This window comes from Clavelina lepadiformis, chromosome 4 (genome assembly GCF_947623445.1).
Source record: "Clavelina lepadiformis chromosome 4, kaClaLepa1.1, whole genome shotgun sequence".
Classification (NCBI taxonomy): Eukaryota; Metazoa; Chordata; class Ascidiacea; order Aplousobranchia; family Clavelinidae; genus Clavelina; species Clavelina lepadiformis.
In genome coordinates, this window is record NC_135243.1 from 20044309 (window position 1) to 20055150 (window position 10842).

The 10842-nt window shown below is 34.7% G+C and overlaps 1 protein-coding gene and 1 long non-coding RNA gene across 2 annotated transcripts; both read right to left on the reverse strand.

The window, feature by feature from the left end:
- Positions 1–315: 315 nt before the first annotated feature.
- Positions 316–2105, reverse strand: LOC143451492 (uncharacterized). Its single transcript, XR_013114859.1, has 3 exons — positions 1793–2105; positions 1028–1403; positions 316–874 (listed from the first exon to the last, which is right to left on the reverse strand). It is a non-coding gene; the product is annotated as an uncharacterized LOC143451492 (long non-coding RNA).
- Positions 2106–3589: 1484 nt separating this feature from the next.
- On the reverse strand, positions 3590–9198 carry LOC143451493 (4-galactosyl-N-acetylglucosaminide 3-alpha-L-fucosyltransferase FUT6-like). Its single transcript, XM_076952100.1, has 3 exons — positions 8723–9198; positions 6236–6467; positions 3590–5143 (listed from the first exon to the last, which is right to left on the reverse strand). Exons 1-3 carry the CDS (start codon positions 9091–9093, stop codon positions 4538–4540), a joined length of 1209 nt encoding a protein of 402 aa, XP_076808215.1. The 5' UTR covers positions 9094–9198; the 3' UTR covers positions 3590–4537.
- Positions 9199–10842: the final 1644 nt, after the last annotated feature.

Sequence of the window (10842 nt, forward strand, 5' to 3'; positions counted from 1 at the left end):
TTGACAACGCTACACTGTATATAGTTATTCACATTTAAGGGTGTTGCGGTTCACCGTAAACGTGGAATTAAACCTGGCTTCATGAACGACAAAATTCTAGTCACATATGTGACGATTATTATGATAACAATAGTTAATAGATATGTAACAAGATTTTCTTTAGCCAGGAAACTTCCCCCGCTCTTACGGCTAGTCCATTAGCCCGCCTATGCTCTTCTAACTTTTATTAGCATTCTATTTCTTAACTCCTGCGTGTGCAGAATAAAAATAAAGGTATTTGCATCCTTTAAATAAAAACAACCGTCTTTGTTATATTAAACCAAAACGTAGAATGACCAGTCAACCCTTGGTCACCAAACCATCGTACCATCCACCATCATTAATCAACGAGAAAAAGGATTCGCGGGTAGCGTGACATGTTTCGGGGAAGAGTTGTAGGGAACAAAGAAAAACGTGTACGTGTATCTACATCTACAATTTGCTAAAAACGATAAAAAGGGTCACAAGTGCCACAAGGGTAAAATATTACTACACAATAACGAACTACACCGCAAACTAGTGCCTTAAAAATTGGATTATATAACATTAAAATGCAATGCTTCTAAAAGAGGTGCGTAAAAGTTTTCCCGTGACAGATGTAATAAGCGTTTTTTTAAGGATCGCAAGGTATCTGTAAGAGGCGATGCTATAGATTTTGTGACATGCAAATCGCTAGTTTGTGTAACTACTACACAGTTGTAAAAGCTGATTTCAGACAAGAAATGGTGAATCCAGTACAGCTAGGCCGCTACCAATACCTCCATCATTATGTTCGTGGGACTTTGAACGCAGAAGATGACCAGCAGAATAATTTTCAATAACATCATTTCCTCGTCTGCAAAACAAAAACTTGAGTTAGACAAATTTTGTTCACAAAAAACAATGCTACTAAACTTTCAATTATTCCTTTCCTACCAAATGCTTTATTGGTGTCACCCGAGTTACAATAATACCTTGAGCAATACAAAAGCATAATAACAAAACTTACGCCAGTATTACACCAAATATTCCTAACTCGCTTATAGCTTGTACTTTTTGGTGACCACTAGCAGTAACAAATATATTATCCAATGGTATTGGGCAGATTTTTTCCATCAAAATATAAGCACATCGTCTTTCATCGTTGCCAATCTCACTGAGTAAAGTCACTATATGTTCACCATAAATGTTGTTCCCTTAAAAGAGAAATAAACAAAAGCTTTTCTATGTAGTCAGGTGGTTGATAGAGAAAATACTTTAAAACTTTTCTAATCGAATGAGACATCTGTTTTAAAAATTTTATCTCCTCCTTCCCGCTGTGGTTTTAGAACATAAAGATCAGGATTTGTGAGAGCCATCTGCACAGCATTGTCGCCATCAGAATTCTGTTAAGTGTAAAATCTACAGTTTATGTTTCTGTCTACGTCATAAAGTCTGAACATCAAAATCAGCAGCAGCAGGAAATACAAACAAGCAAAATAACAAAAGTTTCGGCCAAAATGAAAAAAAAGGAAATCAAAAGCAATGTATAATGAAAAAATTAAGCCTTTCCATTTAAATACTAAACGAGAGATGCTAAGTTCGGTGATCAAAAATGAAGCATAAATTATGAAAGTAAAATTTTATACAAAACAATTTACACAAATATTGTTTTTTATTCCACTTAAACTAAATTTTGCCGAATGTAATTGCATTATTTTAAAATTGCATCAAATAGTAGAGATTATTCATGACTTTGCTTGGCATTCGTGATACAATATTCAAATAATTTTACCATTTCTAGCTCATAGAATCCAGCAAAAGTGCTCCTTCATTCAGTGCTAGCGTGGAATTTCAGTGGTGTATTAGACTGCCTTTCACTGGCATCGTTGTTGGGATAAGATGTTCGATGTGTCGAAGAAACCGGAGCCAAAATAAGAACAAGGTAGATACTGCCAACTACAAGCGAGATAAATTCCATTTCTTGCTGGGCTTGAGGTCTGGGAACTTTCACAACTCAATGATCGCAATCAGGCGGATGAGAGAACAGTTTTGCTTAACACTGTCAACTGTGACCGTGATGGAAATTGGACAGACCGGTCGCCTTCAAAATAGTACAAGGTCAACACAAATAACCCTGGGGCTATTTGTCTAAGATGATTTTTTGACAAAAAATGGACAAGAAATAAATACCGTCTATAAACGGTGACCGTCTTTAATACCGGCAAGGCAGACTTCAACTTTATACTTCAAACAGCTTGACATACTGTCATTCCATGTCACATTTAAGATAAAGCACTCTTGAAAGAGGTTTTGGATCACTTGCTATGTCGCTTGAACAGCTCTAAATCCATTTGATGTGGGTATAAACGACCACCCTTCTTTACGGTCAACTCGCATTAAATTTGTAAAGATTATCAAGATACCAGTTAAAGTTATATTAAGAATATTTAAATACATAGGAAATAAAGGTAATCTACTTCAAAAATCTTTTTAACACTAGTAAATTTCAGCTGTAGTTCAGTTTATATAAAACAAGTAACATTTATTTGAAAATCTTTGCTTAATAAAAGTTTTAGATGATGTATACATAATTTGTATACAAATTCTACAATCCTGGTGATTTTAATCAATCCTTGCCCGATTCTAAAACCTGTCTACAATAATTGATTACATCGACAAGCCGTTAAGCAGGAGAAACCTCACAGACAAACGGACCGAAAAACTCTGTCAAAACTCCGCTCTGCCGACTAGCAATGTGCGTCGTCTCGATATATTGCTTCGGCCTGTCTGCTAGGTAGACGAGTGGCTAGGGCGCTGGGAACGGTAATAACGGCAATAACGGTCTTCGATACCCGGTGGCGCGACTGTTGTAAATTGTAATTGCCCTTAACCAAAGTATTAACGATGTGTGCTTCTGTTCAATGGCGTTGTTGAACAGTCTCACATTCGGAAAAAAATGTATTTTTCAACCGGAACTTGCACAACAACTAGCTTAGTTACCGGGATTGTAGCTGCTAATAAAAGGAACGTAGTAATAGGCTTTCCATAGGCCGATGTTATTATCATACTATACATTTTTTTCACGGTGTACCACATAAAGTAGTTGATTTTACTTAGGAGTTACTTTAAGTTACAAAAACGATTTTCGTGTGATGGTGTAACACTATCTACAGTCTACACTGTACAAAAAGGCAAGATTCCATTCAAAACACTGTACAATGAAAATGCCCAAAAGCGATTGAACAGACTCATTTCGCTAACCCAAGATTTCCGAGTTTTCTTTAAGTGAATTGGTTTTGTTTGTTAGTGCGTTTTTACGGTTAGCGTTTGCGCAGATGTTGTCTTTAAATCAAAATAGATTGCTATGGAGCAATTTATTTCTGGAGAAACAGTAATTCAATAATTCATAAATTCAATTATACATCTCTTAAAATCAGTTAAATTATAGATTTTAATAATTTATCCTTATAAACAATAAACTGGTTTTCTTATAGAAAAACACCAGTGCTGAATTAAACATCGAAATATGGTTTTGGAAAGTATCAAAAGTAGCAGCACTATAAAATGATAGTGCATGGCTGATTGATATTATGACATTTCAAAGTATATGGTAACAGTAGTATCGATCCCGGACTGGTATTTTCCAACGGTGAAATCTTTATTTTGTTCAAACATTCCACAAGAAGTTTAAAATTAAGCGTAAAGCGTTTTTCAAACGCAAAGTGAACGTATACTGTATATGAGACGCGAAACAAAATGATTGCGTTTAAACGCTGACAACGCTCGGAACCAAACGAAAACATACAAACTTACTATGCCCTTTACAATCAACTCGTACTAAAGAAATTGCGATAACTCAACATGTTAAATACTGTATTTAAATGTAAGAAATATTCAATAAAAATGTGCGTTGTTGGTATAATTTTATTGTTTTGACGTTTCAAGCAGTAATTTTGTAACCAAGATTTTCCTTGGCCAGGAAACCTCCCGCTCTTACGGCTAGACGATTAGCTGGTTTCTGTTCTCCTATCTTTTATGAGCACTCCTTTGATAAAAACAAACGTCCTTTCTATATTAATACCAAATGTAGGTTGACCCAACTCTTTTCTAACAAAACACAGCGTAACCATTTAATTATCATTAGGGTGTCAGATTGGAAATTACGGGCAGCGTAACATACCTCGGGGGGAAGTTGTGGGTAAAGGCGAAAAACGTGTAGACGTGTAGAAAATTTACTAACAAGAAAAGGATTCACAAGTGACATATCGACGACTAATGCTATATAAAAACGCAGTCTCACATTATGACCACAACAATACGGGTGAAATACATCTTAATATAAATATAAAAAGACGTCGTGGATAATACATCTAATTATACAACTAAAAACGTATCAAGGTGCAGTGCTTCTTAAAACAAGTGTGTAAAAATAATCCCGTGACAATTTTACATCACTTATACTCTGACAAACACGACAAGTTTTCATTACAATGTAACTGTATCTTTTTTGACACGATACTTTGTTTTTCTTTTGTTGTTAAGGCATTAGGCATTCACTAGGATTCGCATCCCAAAACTCTTTCTTCAGGGAAGAAATAATTTTTGTATGATTGTTTTCTAGTAGTTTATCACAAAAGTTCTTCATTGACATTTGCACGTCCAGGTTAGGGTACTTCGTCTTTGTTAATTTGATCATTTTTTCATCAGTCATGCTTTCGTCTTCTCTCCAACTGAAAAACTTTCGGTACTCAGCGCTGTTTTTATCCAAGTACAATAAATATTCGACCAAGTCCTTGGGTGATTTAAAATCTTCGACATATATGAAAGAGTCCAAAGGAGCAACTCTAAGAATGTCTTCCTTTTTTGGTCCCCAAACTACTGGGACGGCCCCACTTCTCAAGGCGTTGTCCCAAAACTTTTCAGTGATGTAGTCAGTGCAATGCAACGCGTTTTCAAAGGACAGATAAAATTTGTAATTTTTTATAGTATCATGAGGATAAGTAAAGTCTTTGGTTCTCGGTACAGGTCGTTCAAAGCATTTTCCGTATCCTGTGAAGTTAAGACCGGCTTCTTGCATCTCTTTGACGTATTTCATTCGCATTCTAGCACCGTGTGTGTAATCACATCCGCTAACTATCCAAACCTAAACGATTATACATAAAGCATGATGAAATAGAAGAGTATATTGTATAACAACGTATATATTTTACTGCATTGATACCTATTCAATAAATGTAAAAAACACCAACGTTTTACGTGAAACAGAAAACGGATTATGCCGCAAGCTCCTTTGCCTTAAATAAAAAGTTTCATAAACAGGTGATTACTTTCGAAATTGGGAAAATTTTTAAAACAATGATATGGTATTGCACAGAGGAAATTAAACGAAAGTATGCATATGGAACTAAAAGATACGGTTCATTAGATCCATCATAGTTGTTAAAATATTTTAATGTTGTCATTACTTTGATGAAGGAAATGCTGTGTTTGCCACAAACGCAACAAAGAATTCTTTTTAGGTATACATAGCACCTTTAAGGTTAAAATAACTGGTTGTAGCAATAAATATGTTCATGAGCTATACAAAATACGTCCCGACTGAACGCCTCGATCAACAAATCACCACTCCTAACAATGTGCACATGAACAGCCTATAATTTTTATAGGGCATTTATAACTTAATATACAGGCATATTTTCCTGCTTTCAAATTAAACTTTGTTTCACAAAGGTGGTTTAATGATATTAAAAAGTGATTTTACCGCTAAAAATCATCACAGCACGCAAAAGATTCTCAAAAAAATTTTATGCATACATATATGCAGTACATCTCATGTACAGTTCAGCTTTTTGACATGTAAATACTTGGTAAATACAACGAGAAGCTAAGATATTAGGTATACAAGCGAATATGGAGCAAGCATATTTAACGTTGCAAAATGTGTGCCGAAAACTTAATCAATGTTCATCTCATCAAAAATAAATTAACCATATAATATTATTAACAATATATTAACCATATATATTAAAAAATATATATATATTAACAAATATATATATATTAACAAATATATATATATTAACAAATATATTAACCATATATATATATATATACTATAATGTTTTACATATTGAAAACAAGAAAACAAAAAAAGTAACACGAAGTTATTGTACTTTCAGTAATTTCTTAAACAATATTTTTAATTGTATATGTGTTAAACACTTCAAATGCTTACCGCTAAAGCGGTTTTTGCTGCGACCAACTCATCGACAACTTTCTTTCCTTTCGCTACAGAGTTAATAACGTGACCCCGATATCCGTAATTACGCGCAACGTCCGCATCTCGGCGGTAGGTCCAGGTCCAGGTCCAGTTAAAAAAACCGTCATAGCCTCCTAGTTTTATTCCGTCTAGACGCAAAACGGAAGGACCTTCAGCTGACCACCACACAAACAACTGTTTGGGATTTCTGCAACCAAATAGATGTCCGTCACAAAAATGACAAATTTACCAAAGCTTAATAACATTTTTGACGTAGTCAAATTTATTTTGTCAATTTATTAAGGTTTAGATCAATTTCTTTTATAAGTGACTATAGATATGACCATGTCGTGAATATGGTTTCGTCAATACTATAAGTTATAAGTTAAAGCTATATATTCGAAATTCTATCCCTAATTCAAAAATACTTTGATTGGCTTGCCATCAGGCATATTAACATCAAATGCAACATACAACGCACAAATGGTGAAATTCAGAAATTTATTTCTGCTAACGTTTCCTTAATCCATTCGGGTTGGCCTCATCCAATCAACGAGTATTGTATTTAAACCTTTGCGTATAGTATAGAATTACAATTGTTCACGTAGTAATCGTGTAAACAGGATTTTCCTTAGCCAAGAAACTTCCCGCTTTACAGCTAGTCAATTAGCTCCTTTTGCTTTACTAACTTTTAATAGCATTTCTTAGAGAAAAAACAACCGTCTTTCTTCTAAAAAGTCCAAATGTAGACTGCCTTAACACTCGCCCAGCCGAGCGCAACACCACACAAACACAGATTCCACTGTTGTCACGCAATGAGAAAATAAACGCGGGACGCTAAATACCAATTAGGCCCTAGGCCCTAGGCCCTAGGGGTAGCAATGTAAGACGTCACAAGAGATCCACTAAAAACGTGTGTTCATATGAATAGGTAAAATACGGCAGCACGTGAGCAAACATAAGAAAACCTGACCAGCATGCATACGAATGACACAAAGCTCTAAAACGGGTGCATAAAACTAATCCCGTGACAATTGCTTCGATGTAATTCAGCAAGTTGTGAATTCTATACTTTCGAAAAAATTAAAATACGTTTTCCATTGCCCTAATGAATACAATGCGAACGTGTTAATGAAATGTTGGGAGAACTAAATGTCTTTAGTTCACCAGTTGTGCCCTGTATTTGATGAGCTAACCCTACTTGTCTTGCATCAATGTTGAAGCACCAGCGCTGCTAACTCATATAGCCTAATATTAGGTAAGTTTTGGAGGTGAAACTTTTTTTTTCTATGATAAAATTGAAACCTTCCATTTTTGATATTATCAAAGCGTTTGAAAAATGAAATTCTAGCAATTTTAACAAAAGTGGCATGGTTTGCGAGGCCCGGAGATTTTTTCAAAGTCAACTGAGCTGCCTGTTGGCCAACTGACGCCAGCTAAAATGAAAGAAGCTTGCATATAAATTGAACTGTGTCATTTTTTGTGTTGTACAGAAACTATTAAATATCTTTTTCGGGTCTTTTGATATCGCAGTCGGGTTGGTCGAGTTTTCAAAAACTATTTACACACTTACTCAATAATATAATCAATAACTCACAAAATGCTAATTATTAAAAGCTGCAAAGAGAGTTATGTGGCTAAAAGGCTGTCGGGAAATTTCAAGGTAAACCCAGTTTTAACGCATAGATATATTGCAACAGGTTTTGGCATATTTTCGAGGCAAAACGTTGTGTTATAAGTTATACCATGTCGGATAATATACAACTTTTTTTCTTTTGGTCTTAAATTGTCATATTTGTTAGAAAAAGCGATTAAAAGAAGCCACGCACCATTCTCAGAAGCTTCAGATTGAAACCACACGTTTATATTCATCAATGTCTCGCATATGACGTCTGTCCCATATGTAATATTAGTCCGACATATGATTGAGTGAGGTGAGTTAAACAGGTTAGAAAAAAATGAAACCACAACAGACCTAATGATAACGAAGTCAAAATGGCCTAAATCGTTGTTTTTACATTTATCATAAGTAAGGTAAGAAGCTTATGCTATGTACGGAAAAAGCAATGAATTTTATCCAGTTTGTAAACAGTTTATTATTATAGAACAGGTAGTTTTATTATATACTATTACTTTTTTTACAAGCGTTTAAAAACTCAATGTTGGCTGGACCTATATGAGGATAGAAAAAAAAGAAATTTATTAGAACAAAGAAATAAACTCTTCCGTATGATTTAGGACGGTAGCAAGTAAAATAGAAAGTAAAAAACAATAAATTTACTAGAACAAAAAAATGGATTTAAATTATTTTACGTAGACTAAGTTGTTGGTGCCTTTTACAGATGTTTATTTCGTTTTCTTTAACTATTTCCATTTGCTTTTTAAATTTTTAAGTCGAGCCAGTCAAATTCACGTTCTTTGAGATCTACTAAGCTAAGCAAGAGCTTAGCCACGTATAAACACCTGTAATATTTCCAAGGCAAGTCTTCTGCACGAATGGTTGTGTAATGAAAAGCGATAGCGTCTGCTTCAACTATTCTACTTCGGTCATAGGTTGTGTCGCAAATGCCTATCTTTTGTCCTTCTGGCGCTCCACTACTTTTATCATGCCAAGGATATCCCCAATATAAAATCAGAGGAGGTTTGCGCAGGTCGATTTTTTTCGATGTGTGTTTAACTGGTGTTGGCGCTGGCTGATACCAAGCCTGGGCCTGTTTTGATGAAGCATGTTCATAGAGTGTAGTAGTCTGTGTTCTATAGACGGACCATAATACAACAGCCAATATCACAAGTACAGAATATATAAAAGCGGTCACAAACGCTTTCCTAATCATACTCTAAGCGAAAGCTTTGTCTGTAAAAATCTTCATAAGTGAGAAACAGTTAAATCTAAAAAACAAGTTGATAGTTGTCAGTAAGTATGCCGGGAAAGGATTTTTCAAACATGTTTTGTAACGAAGCACTTATTGAAAAAAAATTTAGCAAACCTGCTGCTACAATTATGATGAAGGTGACGGAATTTATGACGTTTCCACGTGAAATGAACACGCTTTGTCTTCTGAATCAGTTATGGTAGTAAAGATGACATAAGTCTTTTGGACATAAAATGACTCCACAATTAGGTTGCAGTGGATGTTTATCACCAACAAAGGTTACACAAATAATATGCTGTGCTGTACTTACCATCATGTACTTACCACAGTAGTTTATAACATGTTATCTATAGTGAAGCATTCATATCTTTGAGGCAGTTAGCTGTTCCGAACTAGGCCTTAGCACCGAGTGCCAACTCTAACGATGTTAAGCTGTACCTTAGTATTTATCATGACCAATATAAATACATCAATCGGAAGTTAAGTTATAGGCTTTGTAACACCGGACCTTTTAGTTACGCACTTAGGTACCCTTTAAATATACCTTAATCTTGTTCTTTAAACGAAACGTTATATTTATTTACTTGATTCAAATCACTACAAAAACGTTTCTTTTTGAAACATTTTTCAGGTACCGACGTATTTACAGCATAATCTCGGTTCAGTTCGCACCAGGTTAACTTTTCAGAAATTTTTTTTCAGAAACTTTTCAGAATTTTTCAAAATATCTGGGTACTTTCAGTAAACCAAGCCTGTATGTTAAAGAAGTAGCTTAGCTAAAATTCACGATTCACAATATAGAATTATTAAACAAAAGCTAACATGTTTCAAACAACATTTGGTTTTTGTCAAAGCCAGAAAAAATTAAAGTGGTTCATTAACGGATGTAAATATTTTACAATATTACAAGACCGAAAAATAGTGATAAACATAATTAAGTAAGTACCAGGGGTTATCAAGAGTTATTAGTGAGCAGAAAACAAAATAATGACAACAATGAGTTTGTAGCGATTTGTGAGATATGAAAGTTAAAGAAAGGAGGTACATAGCGGTAAACTGCATGTTGCTAGGCATGACATTATGTTTCGGTCTTAAGTAAATTTTCAAAAACAATGAATACCATTCTCGAATGCCTGTTTGCTTAGCCGAGGATTCAGCTGCTTAATAAGTAATGCTTCTTGAATTTAACATTTATAATCACTACGAAATTTTCCAATATTTTTGAAATCGAGTGTATTGAAATATTCCCTTTGTTAACTCGCCTCGATTGATCTTAATTCTTTCTTGTGCTTTGTTTCTGCTTGGGAAAAGTGTTTTTTTCTTCTTCGTACACTACACCGTTAGCATTGTGACAAACGAACTTATTTTAGCAATGAGGTTGTGTGACTTTGCTTATCCTTGTTCCTGAATTTCCTACAACCACTTAAAACATCTACAAAGAATAGAAATTTAATTTTACGTTTAATAATGTATCTGTCCATGTTTTTATTCAATATGGTGTCTTATCGAGTGGTCATCATGCCTGGCAAAACATCAAACTTCTACTCTGACACCTTCATTTCTCGTTAATGCTTCGCTGTACCGTTCCTTTTCCACATTATTACATTTATATTAAACTGACTACAAACAAGTTAAACCTATCGGACTCCTAGAGCTGTCGTTGCAGGAAATCGTATCGCTTCAATAAGAAGCACCCGGAAAGGATGTACT